Here is a 24,307-nt window from a genome sequence, read left to right on the forward strand (position 1 = left end):
AAATGAATTTTGTACATACTAAAAATTAAGTAGTTTATACAAAGACTAGTCTTTCTTGATCTACATAAAAATCTAGATCTAGATCAAGCAAGATATTTTTTACTGTGGTGTTCTACACAAATAAAGCATGTTTCATCTAAACGTCAGGCAATCTGCCCAATAGATTAAAGTTGTTAAAGGAAAGGTAAATACAACAAGATCATTGCTTGTTGTTTGTGTGTAAATGAAAAGATTGCTTGGGATTACATAAATACTGCTTGTTAAGGAAAAAATGCACTTAGATTTATTTTTTTCAGTGTACACATTTACTCCAGAATCGTTGCAGATTCAACTAAACACAGATAACATGCCCCCTACTCATCTTTCAGTGCTTCTTATTCATTAATATACAATATAACATTTTTAAGAGAGTTCAGTATTATACTTGATACTCTGCAAGCCCAGCATGGCTGGTCTTGGCTTCAATGCTGTCTCCTTTGGCAAAAAAGAAAAAAAACAAAACACTTTACTTGTTGAACCTCATAATTAAAGGTTTATGATAGTTGCACACTGGTATGTAGGAGAACAGTTATGGTCTGAATGGCATATGGACCTAAAACTTTCCACTCCTATTCAGTCTGCAAACAGCAGAAATATGTCATCTTAACAAATGTGAGACCAGCTCTGTTTATAGTACGTACAGTCCCTGCCTCACACTCATCCACATGTTTGACAAAAAGAGTTTTCAACATTTTACAGCTGCTTCGCAAAAAAAAAACAATTCTGAACACTTCTTCAATTTTAGAGTCTTATAATTCCAGTTTCATCTGCTAAACCATTATGTTGGGCATGAGAGGAGCATGTGATAAACAGGACTTGTGATAAAAAAAATAAAAAATAAAACAAAGAACTCTGGCATCAGAGACAATGAATTATTCACATTTATTGATAAATAACTGATAAATAAAGAATACAGTATGCCATAAATACAGAATACAAAAGTACAAATAGTATATTGACACTATGAACAATGTTGTTAGGATGAAATGTGCATAAAAGCAGGTCTTCTTGCTGCTTTTCCTAGTGTGAAGTTTGTGGCTTATATCGGATAAGCAAGTCTCCCTCAGGTTGTAGCATCCCGAATCCATAACGGCTGGTATTTATGTTTGGCATCTGAGTGTTTGGGTCACACAACTCCAAATTGTAGTTAGTCAGCAACATATAAACAAACCTAAAAATGAAACACAATATTAGGACATTGACGTGGAAACTTTAAGTTATACATTTTCGATGTGCATTCCAAACAGAGAGCTGATATCTGGGTTACTCACTGTTTGATGGTAGTGATGGCAAACAGCTTTCCCACACAGCCGTTAGTCCCTGCACCCCATGGCATAGTGTAATATTTCAACTGCTTCCCTCCTTTATAAAACTCTGTCTTCGCTGATCCATCCTCATTCAGGAAGCGGTCATACTTGTATTTCTGTGGAGGAAATGTGGTTTTTGAATAAAAGAACAATCAGAAAATTAAAGCTGCAAACAGCGATGAACGGACCAATAAAGGTCAAGGACTCAAAACCGAGTCCGATGACACCACCCACGACTCTTTATGTCAAACCATTGAAAAGTTATGGCAGAAAGTACGAACTATCAGATATCGACCAATCAGATAAAGGGGCGGGGCTAATTTGCACCAATTATGGTCAAGTACTCAAAACCGAGCCAGATGACACCACCCAGGACTCTTTACGTCAAACCATTCAAAAGTTATGACAGAAAGTAGGAACTATCAAATATGGACCAATCAGGCGCGCTTTTTGGTGTCTAGCGTCGCCACGGTAACGCTTTTGACTGAGAAAAGTAATGCGCATCATCACAGGAGATGCACGATGAGATGCAGGAGATACATGATGTATAACACACCTGGGTCCACGTTACGGTTCGGGCCGTATTAACTGCCGAAGGAATGGCATAAATTGTGCCAAAATTACACGATTAATTCAAAATGGCCGACTTCCTGTTAGGTTACGGCCATGGCTCCAAGATACTTTTCTTTAAGTTGCGACATGATACAGGTGTGTACCGATTTTCGTGCATGTACGTCAAACCGTATTGTGGGGCTTGAGGCACGAAGTATTCTATGGGGCGCTGTTGAGCCATTAGGCCACGCCCATTAATGCAAACCATGAAATATCAAATTTATCGCCAGGCCTGGCTTGCGTGCAAAATTTGGAGACTTTTGGGGCACATTTAGGGGGGCAAAAAGGCCCTCATTTCATCGGAAGAAAAACGAGAAAAATGAGAACGAGAAGGAGAATAACAATTCCTACAGATACAATAGGGCCTTCGCACTGTGGGCAGATGTTTTTTTAAATGTTTTTCTTACGCCTATTAGCTACTTTTCACTTCCGTTGCTGTGTTTATTCCTTAATGAGACCACAGCTCTGGATTTGACCTCCCACTGGTTAATAGAGGGTCTTACTTGTGTAGACACCGATTCCACCATCCACAAACAACTACTTATTCTAATTGCACTCAAGTCTGCCTCAAAGTCTCTAAAACATTTACTGGCATTTGTGTTGGTAGAAGATGATGTTTTAAGAGTTTGGAAGCAGTAAAGTGTTTTAGTGATTTCAAACAAACCTGTGGCTCGTGGTAAATCTCAGGATCCATTTGAGGGCTGATCAAAGGGAACAGACATACTCTGTCGCCCTTTCTCAGCAGGTATGTTTGTCCATCAGCCATGTGAAGGGTCTTTTCTTGTATGACCTCTCTTGTGATGAAGGAGGCAGCAGTGAGTCTCAGCGTCTCCTGCAGGGCACTATCTGAGAATACAAAACAGAAATGGTTACTGAACATGCAAACGAGCAACACTGTTAGTTCACAAGTAAGTCTGCCATATTTTTCTTACTTTTAATTCATTTTTGTCCTTATTGTAACAATCCATTCAAACTACAACCAATAACAACTCTTCTTTTAACAACAAATTGGATAACGTCCTTACCAAACACAGGAGTTTTCACAGATCTGTCCATGAGAAAAGCCCCTGAGGTCCCCATCTGTGAAATCTGGCCAAACTCCTTTTTTATTGCCATCAGAGCTTCTGGATTTGTCAACAAGTAGCTCAAAAGCCAAAATGCAGCAGGTCCAACATTACCCTGGAAACACAAAAAGACTCTCATAAGGATGGTGATGAGGTTTCTCACTCTGGTGCTGCAAAGTGACAGTACATGTGGCTATTTGACGTTAGTAAATAAAACCATCATACGATCTCCACGGTACTCATATTTACCTTATGTTAGAGTTCAAATGAAGCACATATTTCCTTAAAATTTAAGTGCAATTGAATAAAAAAAGACTAATACATTTATAGTCTGGTTAATAAAAAAAAAATTAAATAAAAAAAAAAAGGATTCTGTGTCTGTGACGAGAAGAGCCATACTCTGGATTGTTTCACTGGTAGCCAAGTCCAGTGCAGAACAGTTTACTCAAAAAGGAAAGCTACTGGAAGCCTGATGTCTCCTGCCATCAGCATGCATCCAACGGCAGGGCACTGAAGTTATTTTATCTTATAGTAAAGGGGAGTGTCGTTTGCCTGCAGTAGAAACACAAACTACTGCTACTATGAAAAGACAACACAAAAAGAAACTGGCAGACATTTAGTCTCTTGATTATAATTTTGTTTTTCCTCTTTGACTTTACTCACTGTTGAATGCTCAGTAGGGCAATTAAAGATATGTTATTTCCTCTGACTGAAGTGTTATGGCCATCTGAAAATTCGGGCATATTTATTGCCCCCTGGCTCAATGCCTGTACATTGAAACTGAAGTTATTGTGTCATATTCCGTTTTAATCCTGAATAAACAGCACTCCCCTGTGGCAGGCAAGAGTACCGCAGCTCTCACTGCTGGACTTAAGTTTCCTTGGAGACACGCAGGATGGAAACAGTCTCCTAGTGATGACATCAAGTTCATCTGACCAAGAGCGCATCATGTCTAATCTTTGGACATAATCATCAACAGACGTCCTCGCTAAAAGAATGACACTCCCTTGTGGTCTGACTCACTTGTGTGGCCCAGAGTTGCATCAGCAAAGCCTTTCTCTGCATGTCCTCATCAACCCCGTCCTCCTGCAGGAGTCGCCGGTAGGCGTGGAGCCACGGGCTCGACCCAGAGTCCTTAGTGAGACCTGCAGGAGCCAAAAGCTCCCACAGTCTCTTTTGAACACTCTGTGCTGTCTTCTTCTCCTCTGTCACACACAGATAAACATCAGAGTGCGTGAGAAACAGAAAAAAAAAAAAAACATTTCACCATAAAAATGTATACTTAAATAGATGCTATTGTACACAAGTGGGGCGGAGAATTGACGTTTGTGTTATGAGATGCACCACTGGAGGAGGTATGTAATTCCAACACTGTACAGGCTGTTTCTTTACAGTGTGATGGGAAAGATAAAGATAAAGAAACGGCACGTGAAAAGCTCTATCAGATGAAATGTGGTAATACACTGTAGAAATACAAGTACGTCACACTGAGGAGGGAAATCTGTCAAATCCTAAATAAAACAAACCCCCAGACGCTATGTAAGTGCTTGAATAAGGGCCCCTCACCATGACAACCACAAAACAAATCTAGGGAAACACTCATCAATGATGTCAAACCACATCGACTGGTGACAGACGTAAACATCACAGACAAGTGAAACGTCTTCAACAGCTTCCCCTGACTCATGAATCAGTGTCTTTTCTCATTCATTTCATGAAGTTGGAAATTGCTGACAATCGCTGTCAGAAATAAAAAAAAAAAAAAGTTGTTTTCAGGAGGTCTGCTCTTTGTCTCTACCTGATTTTAGCGTGCCCCTTGCCATGTTGGTTAAGAGACCGTCAAACGTCTTGTATTCTTCGTAGATGCTTGATGGATCTGCGCTACTGCTGTTGTTGTTCTGTTCCCCTCCAAAGAGAGTCAGGTATCCCGCCCTGTGGAGAAAGGTGGGCCGTGAGAATGTGCAGTTCACTTTCAATTGTGAATAAGAATGATTTTTCTTGTGATGACAGATAACCAGCCCACGCAGCATTTTGTCTGAAAGCCTACAACAAACAATTTAAAACTTTCCACTTGCACACCCACTATTCGTTCAACATCTCTTCATGTATGACGTCACTGCAGCGCAATAAACCTCAAGGCGCTTTGCCACATGATCCACTTTCTCCTTTGTTTACTAATCACATTTGTAACAAAATCCTTTTTTTTTTTTAAACTACGTACTAAGCCAAAAGCATTCAAATGAAAATGTGGCCTGAGACGTTTCGAGTAGTCACATTTTTCTTTGTGAGTTTACAAACTGGGGATAACAGGAAGGAACAGGAGCGTAAACTGTTTAGCTGAAGGCCTTTTCTGACAAGATCACTTTTAGTTTGGGGGGGCGGGGGGAGGGGTTGTCATACTTAAAGAGTAATCCATAGGAGAGGTTGAAAAGTCCCTCTTCTTTCCAGTCTCTCTGGTTCTGAGGTATCTCATCTTTCACCAACTCCTCCAGGTGCCTGCTCATCGTGCTGTTGAGCGTGTCCAAATTCATTCCAAGGAAGTGTCTGCAGACGAGATTAAAAAAAAAAAGAAACAGGAAATAAAAGGTTAATTGGTGTACCTCTGAGAGGAATTGTGCAAGTCATGTGTGTCTGGTTACTGCTATAAAAATATAAAAATACCCAAACAAAAAAAAAAAAAAAAAACGCAGACAATTACTAATAACTTTGCTGGAATAGGTTGATGGAAACTGTAGATAACAAGTGGGAAATGACAAAACAAACTCCACGTAATAAAATAATAATAATAAAAAAAAGAAGAAACTGCAACAGCAATATGGATTATCCAGGGATACTACTCATGTGACTTGATTGGGCCAGAAACGTTTTCACTTTCAGGGGAACCTCAAATGAAAATGAAAATAAACTGGGAATCATAGTGAAACAATACCTTTTCATCATCGATTTCGCTTTAGCTGGCTGCTGAAGGGGGAGCTGCAGGTCGAAGATCCTCTCCATGAGAACTTGTGCGTAACGTGTGAAGTCCAGTGATTCGGAGTCGCTGATCACCGAGTCGAAGGAGTGTGGATCCAGCAGCACCGTCACGTAGCGGCCAGCAACGCGCACCTATCAGCAGTGGAGAGGTGGAAATGGAAAAGACATATGAAGCAGGAACAGTTACATTTTTATATTTCATTTGCCTTTTTATTTCATATGTACAAGAAACTGAGCAAAATAATAACACATGAATCTTATATTTTACCTATCGATACTTAAAGCAAATAATGTGGAGTAACACAAAATTCAGAGTCCATGCCTTGGAAAATGCAGCCAGTCACACTCTTGTGTCAGTTCAACTGAAAACTTATTGAGCTAATTTGTGTTTTACTGTTGTATAAGAGTTGGCAGTGTTAAGATTCTTCCAAAATAGTTTTAATAAAAGGAATAAAAACAACAAAAAAATAAATAAAAATGGAAATATTCCCACCAAGTAATTTAAAATTCACTTCCCTTTATCAGCCTTTATTGACTCATTCTTTTCTATTACTTAAATCCCTCTACTTTTAACACTTTATAAATTATAAAGTTTTAGACAAAAAACTTTACCTAATGTTTCTCTATGATGAATTACTGCTTGATTAAAGCTTTAAGAGTAAGATTATTATTAATATTAAGACATTCACTTTTTAGGATATAATAAAAGAAAGAAATATATCTTAAAGAGTTTATAACAATCTAACTAATGTCCTCATCATTTGTTGGTTTGTTGGACTCACAGTGAAAATGTTGCCGTGTTTTCGTTTCATTCTTTGGATGAACTTGGAAGCATCTTTTCCAAATTCAAGTGCATGGCCCAACCATGGGATGAGTCCTTTGTCAAGAGGCGGCTCACTCTTGGTTCTACAGGAGAAAGCAAAAAACAAACTGTTGGCTTTCATTATATTTAAATACATGCATACCTCTTTATCTTCATCCTACATCTGATTACATAGTTACCGCTGAACAATAGATGACGCAAATGTAGGATGTCAAAAATAAAATCATACCTGCATGTCTAAAAAGCTACTTCTAAATATACCTCTTGTACAACTGCATTCCTAAACAGGTGTGGGAACATTAAAAATAAATCCAGGGATTCCCTTTACACTCAACACGTCACATTGTTACAGGCTATTTAAGAAGTACACAATGCACTTGTTCTACAGGGACAGAAAATATGCATCTTCTTTCCATATTATGTTTTAGTTAAGATTTATCTGTAGTTTCAAAAAGACAACATATAAAATAGCTTACCTCCATCTGGGTGTGAAGATAAAATAAAGTATCGCAAGCAGAAGAAAGATCCAGATCATCTCGTGTGTTCAAGCTGCAGAGCCTGTGGGGTTCCCTCAGTCTTCACTGCGGCTTTATCCCTCGACAGTTGTGTCACAGGCCTGCAACTGTGTCATATGTCCGCTCTTTGTTATTGTGAAACGCCCATTATGGGACGTACAGTTTTACTCACTGATGACATCATCCATTGAGTAAACCCTCTACAACTCATTTTACTACATACTGTAATTTTTTTTGCTTCCCATTTATTCAAAGAAAATATTCCAAATTGTGTTGCTAAAACTTCCTTGTATTTTTTTCAATTTTATTATTGAAGCGTAGCTGACAGAAAGAAAAGTACCTGCCCATTATGATGTCCACAGTCCTTAAGACACTCTCTCTTGGGGACAATTGCAGAAAAAAGTAAAATGAAAAATAAATCTCTCTTAGTTGCTTTAATGCTTTTATTATCAACTATTGAGATTTGAACATGTAACCATTGTGATGATTTGTTTTCTTGTGATCTTTTCATAAACTTGTTTTGACAAGACTTAGTAAAGAAATGTCTTTCCTTACCCAGTAATGCCCTGTGGCCTTTGGATGAAAGTATTAAATTACTGAGAGGAAGTGAAGTGATGTCTGCAACTGCTCACGTAGACGCTTCACTGCGACGTTCAACGTGTCACTGCTCCCTTTTTGGCTCGATATAACCTCCCCATGACTATTTTACTGCACTCAGGTCAGCACTTCTAAACAAAAAGCGGTTATATCCATTGAAAAAAACAAAATCAATCAAGAGATTCCCACGAGATGATGTTGAGACTGAGACCTTTATTAATCAAACAGGCCATATGCACCTTCTCTACAGCAGATACGGGGAATGATGGGTGTGATGACATGCGATATGACGATTGAACCAGGCAAGTCAAACTTGAACATGTCTGTTTTTTTTACTGAATCACATACTAAAAATGTTTGGTGTGGTTGACCGTAAAATGAAACTTAAAAAAATATAAATAAACTAGAACCAGCGTGGCTTCAACATACAGACTGACGGAAGTAAATTACAAGAGCTCCTTGTCATCCTTCTCATGTCGTTGTTTATCAACCAACCCACGTGATTCATAAACATCCTCCGGAGTTTGGCCAAACACGGCTGCGGTGCGCTTGAGGAGGTAGACGCCAGCATGTAAACCCCCGACGTTGACCCAAACAGTGTGCAACTTCTTCCACAGTCCTCCCATCCTGGAAATAGCCTGGAAACAACATAAATATTCTAAGAGCAGACTAACAAATGCCACATTTGTTTTTTTACGTAATGAAATTCATGGACAGGCAAATTCACCTGATTAAAGTCTTTCCATGACAGTCACAATGGACTGAGCGAAAAACCTTAAATTACTCAACTAAAAAAGTGACAAGTTCAGGAGTTCAAGACAAATTCATTTAAAAGCGGTTGCTTTATCTTAAAGAAGCGCTGCATCGACATAAAATGGTTGAGATTAAATAACAGACTATTTAGATAGAAGAACCTGGAACTCGCACATAAATACATAGGTAAGAAGGTCAGGCACTGAGCGCTTCTTCTACTTCTTCCTAAAACCATCTTCCCACAGTCTAGACCACATGAGCATGGACATGACCGTTCTCCAGAAGAGTAATTTCCCCTTTAGATACAGTTAAACTGCTCAGCTCTGGCCTGAAGTTGCTGGTTCTCCGGTGTTGAATTGTGCGCTTGTGGGGGGTGTGTTTGGCTGTTTTTCTTATTAGTGAAACCGTTTCTGTCCGGGGGTGTTTTTAGGCGTGAAGTGAACCAGGATGTTGTCTTGTGATAAAAATCCTACATTTCTCAGACAAGTTTCCCCTTTTGCCCGTAAAAGCTGTGGCTTGTGTTACACCTCGATGCGGGAAACTCTGCCCTGCTTAACGCCTTCAGCAGTCCAAAAAAAGCAAACTTGCTTTGTCTTAAAATTCTCGTCTAAGACCCACATGTTCCAGCAAACTTGAGGAGTGAAGAACATGTGAGAAAGTCTTTCAGGTTGTGGAGATTTCTCACCCAGCTGATTAAGGTATTCCAGTCTATGCTGATGTGACACTGGAATTTCCCCCAGGGGATCAATAAAGTATACACATCTATCTAAAACTCCCCAGGGCGTGGAAAAGGTAGAGATAAAGACCAGTCCAAATGTGCACAGATGGAGGAGGCACCTCCTACTGTCCACTGTCCCACTACAACTGTCTGATCAAGACAAGCTGATGCCAAGACTTTCTGATTAAAAACGAGGATCATGCAGGATTCCCATTTAACATCCGAGTACCGGCATGTAAACGTGATTCAATGTGTTCAATTTTTCTTAAGAAAATATTTCAACATTTTATTTAAAAAAAAAGAAAAAAAAAAAAAGGGGGGGGGTTTCATGAGCCATACAGTTACCTTGGAAAAGCATTTCTTGTCCTGGGTCAAGATGACAGCTTTTCCCGAGCCTGGTCTGCTCACACGAGCCATTTCTCTGAGACAGGAGGGGTATAGATCCCAGTTCTTCTTCCTGGAGCCCATTCTTTGAGCAAACAGACACAAAACACCCATAAGCAGGTATTGACGTGTACTGGGGTTATCGTAGTTTTATGGCATTCCGATCTGGCAACTGGTCGTTTCAGTGGAATTTCATTTATAGCGCTGTGAAAAACTATTTTCTTTCCAACCGTTTTCTTCTGTTCCTTCTTTTAGTCACACTTACGTTTCTTATGTTTCAGACCATCTAACTCAGTTAATAATCAGACAAGAGATAAAAAGAGTAAATACAAGACGCAGTTTTTAAATGAAAAACTACCTAAACCACAGGTGTCAAACTGAATCCCAGAAGGGCCGGTGTCCTGCATGTTTTAGATGTTTCACTGCTTTAACACACCTGATTCTAATTAATCATCGTCACCAGCTTGTCATCAAAGTCGGGATAGTTCTGTTGTTTTTTTGTTCTTGCTATTATTTCAATACAATGTATTTTTCCTGGTGAGAACTTTGAATAAGCCCATTTAGAGCTTCCTTTCTCACCTGCACATATTTTCATGTTTTTTTATGTTTATTTAAACTTTTGTACCGTTTTTTTTTATGTTGTGCAAATAAACAAATCAAATCAAATCAGATGACACAGTCACTTGTACCATGGTGCAATGAAGCAGGGAAACATCTAAAACCTGCAGGGACACCGGCCCTCGAGGACTGGAGTCAGACACCCCTGACCTAAACCAACCTGGTCTGAAGAGGAAAAAGCAATGTGCCCCTTCCACTGATTTCTGCCAGACTTGTACAATCAAGATATATCTGAAATAAAACTTTGACGACTGTTCTGAAGGAGGATAAAGATCTGTCTGGTGAAAAGAAGTGGCCTGCTCACTCCTCAAGTAAGGAGGAGACCAGAGCTCAGTGTAGGGCCTCCCGGGGGTGGTAGAGGGAGCAATGCCCTGGACTGTCAGTTAGGTAGGAGTGGAAAAAATGGAGGGGGAAGGGAGATATATATATATATATATATATATATATATATATATATATATATATATATAAAAAGATAACCAAACCAACCAAAGTTCCTCCACAGTAATTTGAAAGACTCGCCGTCAGTTATCGTAAACGTGACTGCAGTCGTCGTCGTCTGTTGGCGACGACCTAACCTAACAACCAGTTGTTATATGTTATTAACATTTGTTGAATGATCTGGAACATGCAAGTGTGATTAACATAAACAAAATGATCTGTAAGGGGGTAAATACTTCTTCACAGCACAGCGTGAGCGTACCAACTTCCAACAAGTTATCTCTAGAATCTAGGAACTTTATCATTTCCCCCGTCGTGGAAAGGCATTTTTCTTATAATGTAACCCAATGATTTAGCCGTGACTCTTTCACTCCACATTTTAGGTTAAACAACAAAATCACCATTAGGCACAGAAAAAAAAAGCAGTTCAACAACCATTTTTTTAACCAAAAATGTAAGTTTCAACACTGCTAACATGTCAATGTGTGAGTTCAGTCAGGACTACATCACAGCTGGCTTGCCCCTTCACTTATGATTCAAGTTTTATTTTATACACTTTTAAACTTAAATGGTTTAGAAGGCCACTTTTATGATGATACCTCTTCCCAAAAGGCATATCAGTGATGATGATGTCAACAGAGCTGGTCCTGAGGGGTAAATTGCACAGATCCCACTGCACCGTGTCAATCGGCAATCCAGGTGTGCTGTGGGAAATCAAAGACATTTCCATCAATACACAAACACATTCTGGTGAATGCAGCCTTTTGTATTATCACTTAAATCACAAATGATTCAAACTCGTACAACAGCACTGTCTCAAGTTTTTTTTTTTTTTAAAGTCGTGGATTTCTCTCACAATTGAACATACATACTAAAGAATACAGTAAAAGGGACAGAGATGTCACAAAGGTGAGATGAGAGATATTTATAAGGGCGGGGTGGAGCGCTAAGCTAATGAGAATGTCTTTACTTACCAACTCTTGTCTGCTCTTCTTTTCTGAATGTGACATACGTTATTGAGCGTACGGTTAACCGCCATGTCGTTGTTATCACCAGCAACGTAGAATGCATTGTTAAACTCTATGGCCCCCTGGAGAATAAGAGAGGGGGAGGAAAAAAAAAAAAAAAAAAAAAAAAAAAAAAATCATTGAATTTTTAAAAGCCTGAGTTTTATTATTAGTATTGTCTTCTCTGCTGCTGATTCAATAAAAAGGAAAGAATCCAAACAAAGCTGCATCAAATCACAGCAAACAACGACCACAACAAAATAAAATGGCACAAGTTGGGTTTTACCTCCAGAGGTATAGCTCCAGTCCCACACATTGGATCGAGTATTATATCAGATGCTTGAGGTTTACACAGCCTGTCAAAAGAATAACAGCATCACACCGGTTATTTAATTAATCTTTCCTTTTTTTTTTTTTACAATAGCTGCTCAAGCAGCATTTGTTAGATCAGCTAAGATAAACACTGATGATTCATCATTACTAAGGCTTTTTTCTTCCTCCATGCAGGTCTCCACGAGCAGTTCAGATTTTTTGCTGATGTCATTTTTTTCCTCTTCAAGTTGCTTACATCATCTTGTAATAACAACTCCCACCCAACAACCAACATCTGTATTCACTCTTGTTGCCAGCTGTGGTGACTAAAGGCAACGGCACAACTAGGTTGTTCCAGCAGCTTAAACAGCGGTCCACGGCCCAGTGGGCAGTGGCACCCATTAAACTACGACTAAAAAACCAGACAACATGAGCTGCATCATTTTTCCCCCAGTATCTTATACAATAAACAGGTTCTCTCTCTGTAACTTTCTGTGTCTCGTCCTGTGAGACTTATCTTCAAAGAAATGAACCTCAATTTCAAAGAAGATGGACAAAAACTCTCTTTAGTTGTGGACATATTACTGCGACTACTGCGGTTGCTGTTTTTGAAAAAAAGTCAACAGAAGACAAAGCCATTGGACGACCATTCAAATTATTATTCAGAGGCAAAGCCCTTATGTAATACAGTAATGCAGAATGATTAAGTATAAATGTGGCCAAAAACAGTTGGAAGCTAATGGCATGTTTCCACTAGTACCTACTCGGCTCTACTCATCTCAGATCGGCTCGACTCAAATCGGCAGTTTCTTTTTCATAACAATTCAGGACCTGGAGCAGAAGTAGGAGAGTTGGAGCAAAGCTGCTGTGACGCATTTGATTGCGTGATCTAAACGAGGAAGACAACAACACCAAAGATGTAGAACCTGGACGAGATGATATATGTGCTGCTGGGTCTGTGTTCGATATCAAGTTAAAAAGTCAGAGTGAGAGAACCTTCAAGCAGTGATGCTTTTTAAATTTTTTTTGTTTGTCTGAGCGCTGCTGAAAAGTCTGTTGGTAGCCGCGAGCAGCTATGAAGTGACAGAGCTCCTGGTAGATCTTGTCGTTCCTTATCGCCCGTCTAGATCCCTTTTAAATTCTCTCCTCAGCCACCAGGTTTATAAACATCTGCAAACAGACTTTTGCGCTGCCATTGCTGGTCGAATAAAATGAACAAGAAGTCGCCGTCAGAGTCGCTCTTTCACTGATGTCACATCCTGACTCAGACGTCTGACTCCAACCCCCCGACCAATCGGTGGCCTGTAGTGTGATGATGTCAGATACAGCCCGACTCACCCCGCTTAGAAACTCGGCAGAATACACAGGAAAAGTATCTACTCGGCACGAGTGGGAAAGCGCCAAACCAAGTGGACCCGAGTCGAGTAGGTACTAGTGGAAAAGTGCCATAAGTCACATCCAGTGATGCCGGAGACATGCAGATGCAAAAAAGGTGTTTCCGTTACACTTTCATGATATACTTGAATATCAACACAGCTGAAAAAACACTTCATTAAAGTGTCAATAGGTTTTTGCCATATTTGACAGTTTTCTTCAAATTCTAGGTATTTCAATTGCAGTTTTTCCTTTGTGATATTTAGGATTTGTGTGGATCTAAGGGTAATGCAGCTGCGTACAGTAAAAAAAAAAACTGAGTACATCTATATGAGAACATTCAACCCCAATGATGCTGCCTCTTCTGTATTACTACATGTTTTAGAAAAAATTAACATTAGCAATTAAAATTGCACTTGATGAAACTTGTTAAGGAAACACATTTGTATTGCCAACAGACAAAGAAATTGTAGTTTGTCTTTTTATGACAACAAAATCGATTCAAAACAAAAAAAATCTGATCGGATTTTATATTTAGACCGCACAGCCCTGCTGTCACGTCACTCTTTTGTTACAGCAGCTAAGATAAACACTGAAGCGTGACGTGCAGCTGCATCATCACTACAAAGACTTTTTTCCATTGCGTAATCAGGATATACCTGTATAACCGCAGATTGAATCCGAAAATGGCCATGCGTGACAGGAACAACTGTCAGTATAAACTGCTTCAAACTTTTAGACTTTTCAGATCCTTGGAGCAAATATTTAAGTATCTAGAAATAAAAAATATAGCAAAAACATTTTGGCTATCTTAAACCAAAAGCAGTAGCTATAGAGCTGGAAAAGACTTCAAATTTATGTATTTATACCTGAACTCGCACTACTGAGTCGATCCAAATTTAAGAACAGTTGTTTTGACTCACCTCGTCTCCAACTAAAATTGGTATTGAAGCTGAAATAATCATTTTCAAATAATTACCAGGTCAAATCATAAGTCAAACTGTAACAGGACCTTGAGAATAGAAATTGATTGACGGTGGACATACTGTAAGTACTGGAGATGATGCCATCTACAAATATCATCCAGATCCATAAATAAGTAAGCTGACATGGACAGATGACAATATTTATCAACCTTTGCAGTGGAAAATTACACAAATGCCGCATAAAACCTACCTGAGCATTCCATAACACAAGGTAGAACGCAGAGTTGTGGGTCCGAAGTGACTGATGTTTCTCCTGTGAAGACTCTCCTCAGTGAGAGCGATACCAACTACCATCTCCTCGTTGTGAATGTTCAGCAACACCTGCAACGGAAGCAGCAGTGTTTAATCGAATTACAGACTTTTACATTATTCTGAAAGGCCTGATACTGAGAGTCTCCTTGAGCATCACACTGAACTAAAAAAAACAAAAAGGCAGCTTTTTTCCCTGTTTTTTGTTTTATTTAATTATTTCCCTTACTAAATTGCAAACACAGGCTGATCAATAGGTTACTTTAAAATGACAAAAAAAGTGTGTGTGTGTTTATGTATGTATGTGTGTGTATATATATATATATATATATATATATATATAAAATTCATAGAATATTTTAGAGCAAATTACACCAAAAAAAGAAGAAAAAAAGGCATATCATCGTGTGAAAATCTTGTTTCAAACTTTCCAGACCGTGTAAAAAAAGGTTACATAAAACCATTGTTATAATTGTACTTGTTACTCCCTAAACTAAATATGATCTCATGCCTTGCATGTTTATCTTGACAAGCAGGGTGTTTTTTGGCAGCTGCCTTGGAATTGAATATGCGCAAGTCCAGTATGAACAAGAATACCTACCTCCACATCGAACTTTGTCATGTCTGCTTTCCACTGGAACAATTCTTGCACGGCCCCGCCAAAGTCTCTGGCTGCCTCATTAGAAGAAAAGCTGTGTTTGTCACCAGCCCTGTTGCATGTCACACGAAACTTGATGATTTTGGCCGCAGGTGCAGCTTCCTCTAGGTCCTGCTGACTGGTCTCCACATCAGGGGTGCTTTCTGCTGCAGGCGGCTCCTGAGGTATCTCTTGCTGATCATTTTCAGCCATAACGCTGGCCTCACCGTTGGGTTTTCCTTTGCTGGAATTTCCTCCTTTCCGGTAGCCTTTCTTCTTTTTTAGGGTTTTATTTAACTTCCAAACCTCTAATGCATTAGTCCAAGGAAGTTTGGAGGCAAGCTCCTGCAACTCCTTCAATGTCTCTTCCTGCACAAAACACAGTTACTGTTAACCAAACCACAATGAATATCCAAAAACTAGTGTTGTCCCGATCACGGCATTTTCAAAACATCCGAATTGGCCAAAAAAGTATCGGGACATACCAAGTTATTAATGTTTTTAATATATATTAAATTGTTTTATATATCGTTGCATGAAACTAACATGGTTTACATATTTAAATTATGAAATTTTTATTTGTTCATGTTGCATTAAGCTGCTGCTATTCATATCATGCCATTCAGAATGTTGCACAAAGGTTAAGCCAAAAAGTATTTTAATTTTCTTGTGTTTGTGAGTTTGACTGGATGCCTTTTTTTTTTTTTTTTTTGCACTATTCTGCACTTTTTGTTTTAGTTTACAATTTCATGTTTTTACATTTTGTGGCACCAGTGCTGATAAGCTTTGTTGAAATATATGTCCATGTTGTTCTCCAATGGACAATAAAAGAAACTTGGGATAATTTGAGTTTTAGTCCTCTTTTTTTCTTTTTTTAATTCATTGCCAAAATGTATCTGATCGGGAAAAAGTATCGGAAATGTATCGGGAGCCAAAAAAAAAGTGATCGGATCGGGAAAAATCGGGATCGGCAGATACTCAAACTCAAACTAAAAAACCTGATCGGGACAACCCTACCAAAAACATATGCTACAAAAGGATTTACAACTTGGCCTGGCTTACCTTTGATTCTTTGAACTGGTAATGATCAAATTCTTCCACCACAACAAACAGATTGTCTACGGATCGTAATAAATGAACCTGCAAGAAAAACAAAAAGGTAATCACATACTGTATTTAAGATGCATACTCTCCATACTCACTCAGACATATGAATTTTCCTTTTTTATTTGTTCCTAGAATTTTAAAAGAGGTTGGGAAAAGATCATTTTATTTTAAAGCTCCATCAGATTGGAATAATCTTCCCCTCTTTTTGCGTTCTATTGCCTCTTTTCATTGTTTTAAATTGGCATTATATTCTCATCTTAAAACAAATTGCCTATGTTTTTAATTTATTTATGTATTTTTTTGTGTCCTTTTCTATTATTTATTTTATTTATATGTTCTTTTCTCTCTGTTGTATTATATTTATCTCATTGTTTCGGTTATTTAATTAGCCTACTTAGTTTGTAACTAAACTTATGTGGGTAGGGGTTGTGTGTGGGAGGGGCTGAGCAAGATGTCTGTGTTTGTTTTATGTCATGTATGTCTGTACTGTAATGTGATATATTGTAATGTATGTTTTATGGGACCCCCTTGAAAATGAGATGTTACATGTTATCCTTTGATAAATTCTAAATTCTAAATATTTCTGTGTTTCAAAATACACTGGTGCAATAACTATCTGGAGCAAATTGAGAAAAATATCAGAGGAGCAAGAAAACCCTGTTTTTTTTTTACCTGAAAAAGTTTGTCAGTCGTTATTGGAAAATATATCCGGCCCCGGTCTTTGCTGATCCGGGCATCAGCACCGATCTTCTCCTTCACCTCCTCCGCCGCAGTGGGCTCAAAGCCAGTGGGCACAGTCGCCCCGATGGTGATGGCGATGGAGGCTCCAGGGGTGGCGTCATCCTCAGAGGATGTGGGTGCTTCCATCGCGTTATCAGTCTGCTCTTCAGACCCATCTCCATGAGAAGACATGATGTGAGAAGAACCCGTGGGCTGTCACCGACCAGGTGGAAATCAGTAGCCCACCTGAAGAAAACATTGAGCACATATAAAACTATCAGAGTTTATTTCCTGCTTGCACAATCTGAATAATGAGGGGGCCAATGAGCAGATATAACATTCATGTTATCATGAACTACCACACCTTAGAGAATGAACAGCTGCACACTCGTGACAAAACCACGCCGTCGTTAACGTAGCCGGCTAGCGTTAGCTTTAAGGAACTAAAAAGTTGGTTGAATGTACAAAGAAAATGAGACGCTAGATGCTGATAATTGTTTTATACAACGTCATCTTCACTCATACATTTTAACTGCCCCCACCGTTTGAAGTGTAAAGATGATGACGGTCTGTTTGAACAGAAAACTTCAGATTTGGATCCCTGCAGTCGGAGCCACACACACACACACACACGAGGTGACGCACGCTGCTTCCGGCCACGGGCAGCACTTCCGGTTCGGACTCTTCAGAATAAGAGCCCTACACGTGCTCTGCAATAATGTGCAATGTCTTTGAGCAGCATTCAGATTCAGATTCAGAAAACTTTATTCATCCCCGAGGGGCAATTGCGGGGCAACTAAGCAGCAAGACGTTGAAAATCTCAAATAGAACAAGAAATAAAGTAGAATAAAAATGAACAGGGCATGTCTCCTTATGTACAAAAAAATATATAATTATACGAATGTCCAAAAAATGTACAGCAGAGTCAATGTAGTGGTATAAGTAAAAATATAATAAAATATAATAGAGTAGTCCGGGGGGGGGGGCTCTGTGGATGTGGGGATGTGTTTAGCAGCCGGAATTAAAAAGCAGGGTAGCTTTGGGGACAAAAGTAGCCCTCCTCTCAGTCCTGCATGCGACGTAGCGCAGGCGCCTCCTGGAGGGAGCCACTGGAATGCAGGATGAAGTATGTGGGAGGGGTCCTTCATGATTTTGGCTGCCTGGCTGAGGGCCTGCTGGTTGAAAACCACAGACAGAGTTCTGACCGGCAGGCTGATGATTTTCGAGCACAGTGATGCTGTGCTCTGCAGTCTGTTCCTGTTCTGGATGCTGAGGAAGTGGAACCAGCAGGTCATGGAGAAGGTCATGATGCTTTCCAGGAAGGCGTAGTAGAAAGTCATCATGATGTGTGTGCTGACTCCAAAGGAGTTGAGTTTCCTGAGGAGGTACAGTCGTTGGTGACACTTCCTGAGAATCTCCTCTGTGTTGGCGGAGAATTTCAGGAGGTTGTCAAAGATGGTGCCCAGGTATTTGTATTCCACGACTGTCTCCACTGGCTTCCCGTGGATGTTGGTGGTGACTGCAGCAGCCAGATCCCTCTGTCTGCTGGAGAAGGTCACCACCATCTCTTTGGTCTTGCTGGGGTTTAGTTCCAATTTGGAGCTGTCACACCACTCCACGAACTCCTCCAGAGCAGGTCTGTGGTGTTGTGAGGGGCCTGACAGCAGCGACAGGAGAACTGTGTCGTCAGCGTACTTGACCAGATGGCGGTTGGGCTGTGTGGCTCTGCAGTCATCGGTGTAGAGGATGAAGAGCAGGGGGGAGAGCACACAGCCCTGGGGGGAGCCAGTGGAGGTGGAGCAGAGGTCAGAGAGAGAGTTGTTGACACGAACCCTCTGAGTCCTGTTGGTGAGAAAGTCCAGGATCCACAGGATTAACTGGTCATCCAGGTGAAAGTGGGAGGAAAGTTTAGTGGCCAGGATGTGGGGCTGCAGGGTGTTGAATGCTGATGAGAAGTCAGCGAACAGAAGTCTGGCGGATGAGTCAGGGAGCTCCAGGTGTTTGTGGATGGACTCCATGATGAAGATTTTTGCATCATCCACGCTTCTGCCTGCGCGATATGCAAACTGGAGTGGGTCCATTAGGGTGTCAGTTGCTCTGATGATGTGCTATTTGATGATCTTCTACATAGCCTTCACCACCAGGGAGGTGAGGGCCACGGGACGGAGATCATTCAGAGTCTTTGGTTTATTTTTTGGGGGGATAGGGATGACTGTGGAGTGTTTCCACAGCTGTGGAACGGTGTGACTGTCGAGGGAGTATTGAAAAAGAGTCCGGAACACACTCCCTAGTTGCCCTGCACAGTGTCTCAGGAGTCGGCCGCTGATGTTGTCAGGACCGTGTCAGCTCCTCTCTCTGGTCCTCCTGAGGGCACTCACCACGTCCTCAGTCCTGAAGGTGAGTGCAGAGCTGCCAGGTTTGAGTGAGGATCTGGACTCCTCTAGCTGGGTGGAGTTGTCCAACTCAAACCTGGAGTAGAAGGCGTTGAGATCGTCAGGGAGGGAGGAGGGGGTGCTGCACTCCACATGGATGGTTCCGGGGGAGGTGGAAGCAGTATTCACAGAGGCCATGGTTTTGAGGCCCTGCCAGGCTGAGCGGAGGTCCCTTGCAATGTAGTTTAGCTCTTTTCGTGCTATGGAGAATCTTCTTGTGTTCCCTCGACTTCTCTCTTACTAGTGACTTACGAGTGACTCTGTGGAACAGTTTGGAGCAGGAAATGAAACCAAGTATTAACATAAATCTGTTTAAAAAGAGATACAAAAAAATATTTATAAACAGGTACTGTATATGGAAGAGGAAATGGGTTAACGAGGAGTGTGAGAAACAAATAAAATAGGGAAAAAGGTATATTATACTTGCTTACTATATGTTTAGAAATGTATATGGATATTTATGTAGTATATATTATATGTTGAGAGGGATAGTTATGTAATATATGTTATATATTTATTAGGTATGTAGCATATATATATATATATATATATATATATATATATATATATATATATATATATATATATATATATATATATATATATATATATATATTTATAGGGATATTTATGTAGTTTATATAGTGTATATTTATATAGATTTATATAATATTTGTATTTTCTATATATTGATATAATATGTATATAATATTTATATTTTCTATATAGTTATATGGATAATTATGTAGTAATAGGCATGTTTACGCAGTATTTATACTGTATAGACTATATTTATATGGATATTGTGTAGATATAATAATAACAATAATGTAAATTCATAGAGTTATAAAGGGGTAGGAACTAGGAAAAAGTGTATACTTCTTCCTACTCATTTTTCGAACATATGTGAATATGAAGATGTTACTGTTTATTACTGCTTTTTTTTTATATACATGTTCGAAATAAAAAATCGTTCATTCATTTATTCATTCATACATACATGTTTACATGAAAATGTAATTTATGGTGTGCCATTTGAAAAAAATTATAATTTATTCATTCATTCACACTAGAATACCCAACTAAGAAAAACCTCCAAAAAGCACACATAGGAGTTTCTCTTCATCCACTTAGATTTGTGATTTTTTTTTGCTCATAGGATTAAAGACTTTATGCAATGAAATGGGAAGACTTTACAGCTGTAGCCTATATGTAAAGAATGTGTAGGTGCCTCAAGTCTTGGATGCCATCTTGTTTTGGCTCATTTTAAAATATTACTTTACTATCTTTTTTGTCTTTAAATACTACTATAAAAACAGACCATGAGAATATCCAGATTAGTTTTTCTTTCTGTCTACTTCCTGTCTCCTCATTCTGATGTGGTGTTGGAGTTCTTGCGCTAGAAGGTTATGGATGAGAAAGTGTCTTTTTTAAATGATAGATTTCATTCATTTTTCCACAGTTTCATGACACATTTTATCGTGTTTCCGTTTACTAAACATCATGTCTAAATCCAAATCATTGTAAATGTGCCTTATTCTGAACGCCAGAATCCCTGATTGATTATTGCTAATATAATGGATTTGTCTGCGCTAAATGCTCGCTAGAGGGCGCCATTGCACAAGCATGTGAACTGAGCTCGATGAACAAAAATGTTCACATAATATAAACATCTATAAGTAGATAGGCCTACGATAAAAGGGTTGCTGAAACTTGACATGCAAGGTGTTATATAGAAATAAATCTGAAAAAAGAAGCGCTGAAACACCTCTGTGTGCTTTTGATTTCAGGGTTTTATTCATATTTACCTGATGTGACATTCAGCTGACATGAAGGCACATTTTTTACATTTGTGCTTTAATGTAACGATTAAAGTTAGCAAATATATGTATTTGGATCCTTTTAAAATCTATCATATTGAATTAAGCAATTGAAATGGCTTTTTGTATTTTCATAAAATACATTCAGTGGGTATCTAGATTTACGCAGTCACACAGGATCTACTTTCTCCAAAATCCATGTATGATTAATGAGGCTTATGCAGAAAGTGACGATAAGAGAAGCTGCCTTTTCTCTTCCACATTTTCTGCTGTGATTAATGGATCCTATGGGCTGTAGAAAGTTAAAGATAATTCTGTATCTTTTTGAAAGTACTTTTGGAAGAAAATGCAGAGCAGTTCTGTATAATGTCACAATTTGTCTTTGCACTCTGTGATTAGTGATTACAAACTATAACCACTGATTGGTACCTGTTTGAATTACTTTCAAACACGGAAATAAAGCCACGTCATTGCTTCTCTATCCCTCGTCTCATCATGTATGCTGTGTGAGTTTAAAATGTTTTATTGGTGTCTAACTTTCTTTTGCAGATCAAGTGATTCGTAAGTGTGAAGCCTGAGAGATGAGTGGGTGTTTGATCATGACGGGTAACCAATGACACTGCACAACAGATGGCCACTTTCTGCAAAGACTGCAGTCACACAAACTGCATAAAAACTACTTAACAATGCTAAATAAATAAAAACCTCTGTGTTCATTATGATAATACACTATATAAGATTTTGATATATTTTTCTATGCATAGATGATTAAAAGCCAGCAGATGTCAGTCTCCATCAAAAATAAAAATGAAAATAATAAACATCAGTAGAGATTGTTGGTGTTGTTGTTGAGTTTCTTGTACTGCGGTGAGTTATAACCACCTACTCAAAAGGCAGTCACTTGAGCCTCTGTGATCTTTAACAGATGGAAAAGGACAAAAGTACACCCTGAAATCAACCACAGAAAACAACCTTGGTGCAAAAATGTATGTCAGATTTGATCAATACGTGATCAAGGTGCTGTGAACATTTATAACAGTGCAGATGTCAACTGCAGGGCAGAAGGAAACACCCTCCCAATAATTGTTACACATATGAATCAGTATTTTTGCAAGTATGGATTTACACTGAACTGGTCCCATTCTTTACTCATTACTCAAGTATCCGATAGGTAAGAAGGACAATTTGTTTGAGGGACTGGAAGACTGAAAGCTTTTGGTTTACAGCAAGAATTATCGATGTAACTGACTCATAAATGCACCAAACATTGCTTTTGAGTCAGTACCTGTTGAACTGTGTTGCACTTGGTGAACCTGATTTAACAACACATATAGTAAAAGGTTATACACGGCGGCAATGTCGCAGCACCCACACTGAGATAAGATTTCCTTTATTAGTCCCACAATGGGGACATTTCCGTCATTCATTCTCTCTTGCTGCTGTCATGACGGAAATTTCCCCCATTGTGGGACTAATAAAGGAAATCTAATCTAATCTAATGCCTGTAGTGAATATATATAAGGCGTGAAAATGTACTGGTTGACCAAGAAACAACCAGAGCCGTTCAAAACAGTGAAACTCAATATTTTTCTCTCATAATTGAGATCCAAACCAGGCTTCTCAAAAATCTCTCATGCTGGGCTAACACAGCATCAACCGTTACATCACATGGCGCCTATTTCAAGAACCCCACTGGGCGGATATCTAAATTAAAACAGGTGCAATTATGAAGATGATGACTTACGATAATTATTTTGACACCCCAGTTGAGCATCTTCACTTCATGTCTCAGTAATGAATTCCCTCTTTGTTATCTTGTGTAAATGATTGTTTAAATGTGGCTGGACCAGTGTATATGGAACCGCTGTTTCGCCTGTCATGCCTGAATTTGTTGCTCCAAACAGGAGTGCATATCACTGCTTGGATTTTATATTTCATTATTTGCTGTAAATAAGCAAAAACATTATGGATTTTAAAACCAGGTGAAGGGCGTCTAAAAGGACTGCAACTATGACAACACTTATTACCAATCATTCATTGTAATTTTCCTGAGTGAAGTTCTGACATGTTTTAAATTTCAATTGATGCCTTTAAAGAGTCAAAAATAAGAGACAGTGAAAAAGGCATGTTAATATGAAACATTTTCTTTTTTAGGCACACTTTGTCTACAAAATCTAATTCTGAACTGTGGAGAACAAAGAGGAATTAAATGTATGTCCTGACTTCTCTTTGGTTAACACGCTCAGTGGCAGTTGGTGTCAGAAGTGATGTGTCCTCTCGCTCATGGTTTCACTCCTCAGGCGCGACACGAAGGCTGACAAACAACACAGGTTCACTCCTTAAACTGCAGAGATACACACATGTTGTTACGTAGTGCAGTAAAACAAATACACACCCGCAGACGAAGACGTTCGCCCTTCCTCTGTCTGACATCCATACTCGCTGAGAGCAAACACAGGCACTGCCAGAGACCATTTAAAATTCCTCTGGGGCTTTTATTCCTGTGAAAGGATTTATGCATTCAACAGCCTGAAAATATCTTTGACACCACAAGAGCAGTAAAAATTCAACCTGCATTTCTTAAATAATTCCAGTTAATGAAGGGCAGAAGAGTGTACTTGGGCATATTAATGGAGACCTGTAATTGTCCCATTAATTTATCAGAGTGGGCTAATTGTTCATGAGAGTGGAATAGCAGGTCATTTCAAGAAGCATTTTGAGTCATCTTTGAACTCTGATAATAATGAGATACTGGGTGTGTGGCTATTTTTCATTTACTATTATAAAGCAACAAAGTCCAAGCAAGCAGATTAAATACA

At 39.2% G+C, this 24,307-nt stretch overlaps 2 protein-coding genes across 3 annotated transcripts; both read right to left on the reverse strand.

Annotated features, from left to right (window-relative positions):
• Nucleotides 1–329: 329 nt before the first annotated feature.
• LOC133448509 (prostacyclin synthase-like) lies at nt 330–7,975 on the reverse strand. The gene is made up of 10 exons (XM_061727103.1): nt 7,295–7,975; nt 6,778–6,901; nt 5,952–6,127; nt 5,423–5,566; nt 4,821–4,954; nt 4,046–4,227; nt 2,984–3,137; nt 2,623–2,804; nt 1,311–1,462; nt 330–1,210 (listed from the first exon to the last, which is right to left on the reverse strand). Exons 1-10 carry the CDS (start codon nt 7,351–7,353, stop codon nt 1,060–1,062), a joined length of 1,458 nt encoding a protein of 485 aa, XP_061583087.1. The 5' UTR covers nt 7,354–7,975; the 3' UTR covers nt 330–1,059.
• Nucleotides 7,976–8,123: 148 nt separating this feature from the next.
• thumpd3 (THUMP domain containing 3) lies at nt 8,124–17,890 on the reverse strand. 2 transcript variants are annotated; one of them, XM_061727102.1, is made up of 11 exons: nt 17,779–17,860; nt 17,601–17,679; nt 17,189–17,482; nt 16,472–16,549; nt 15,374–15,778; nt 14,714–14,844; nt 12,138–12,207; nt 11,819–11,934; nt 11,444–11,548; nt 9,747–9,870; nt 8,124–8,568 (listed from the first exon to the last, which is right to left on the reverse strand). In XM_061727102.1, exons 3-11 carry the CDS (start codon nt 17,426–17,428, stop codon nt 8,377–8,379), a joined length of 1,461 nt encoding a protein of 486 aa, XP_061583086.1. In that variant the 5' UTR covers nt 17,429–17,482; nt 17,601–17,679; nt 17,779–17,860; the 3' UTR covers nt 8,124–8,376. The 2 variants fall into 2 exon arrangements, with proteins under 2 accessions (XP_061583086.1, XP_061583085.1); XM_061727101.1 differs by lacking the exon at nt 17,601–17,679 and having other exon boundaries at nt 17,779–17,890.
• Between the last annotated feature and the right edge of the window lie 6,417 nt (nt 17,891–24,307).

This window comes from Cololabis saira, chromosome 8 (genome assembly GCF_033807715.1).
Source record: "Cololabis saira isolate AMF1-May2022 chromosome 8, fColSai1.1, whole genome shotgun sequence".
In the NCBI taxonomy this organism is placed as follows: Eukaryota; Metazoa; Chordata; class Actinopteri; order Beloniformes; family Belonidae; genus Cololabis; species Cololabis saira.

Excerpts from the sequence above, each read along its gene's own strand:
- LOC133448509 (XM_061727103.1), bottom strand. The coding sequence starts at position 7,353 with ATGATCTGGATCTTTCTTCTGCTTGCGATACTTTATTTTATCTTCACA. Across the intron at positions 4,955-5,422 it reads TCCTATGGATTACTCTTTAA|GGCGGGATACCTGACTCTCT; the intron begins GTATGACAACCC and ends CTTTCTCCACAG. Across the intron at positions 1,211-1,310 it reads GCCATCACTACCATCAAACA|GTTTGTTTATATGTTGCTGA; the intron begins GTGAGTAACCCA and ends TTTCATTTTTAG.
- thumpd3 (XM_061727101.1), bottom strand. The coding sequence starts at position 17,428 with ATGTCTTCTCATGGAGATGGGTCTGAAGAGCAGACTGATAACGCGATG. Across the intron at positions 11,549-11,818 it reads AGAAGAGCAGACAAGAGTTG|CACACCTGGATTGCCGATTG; the intron begins GTAAGTAAAGAC and ends GATTTCCCACAG. Across the intron at positions 9,871-11,443 it reads GATATGCCTTTTGGGAAGAG|AATGGGCTCCAGGAAGAAGA; the intron begins GTATCATCATAA and ends GTTTGCTCAAAG.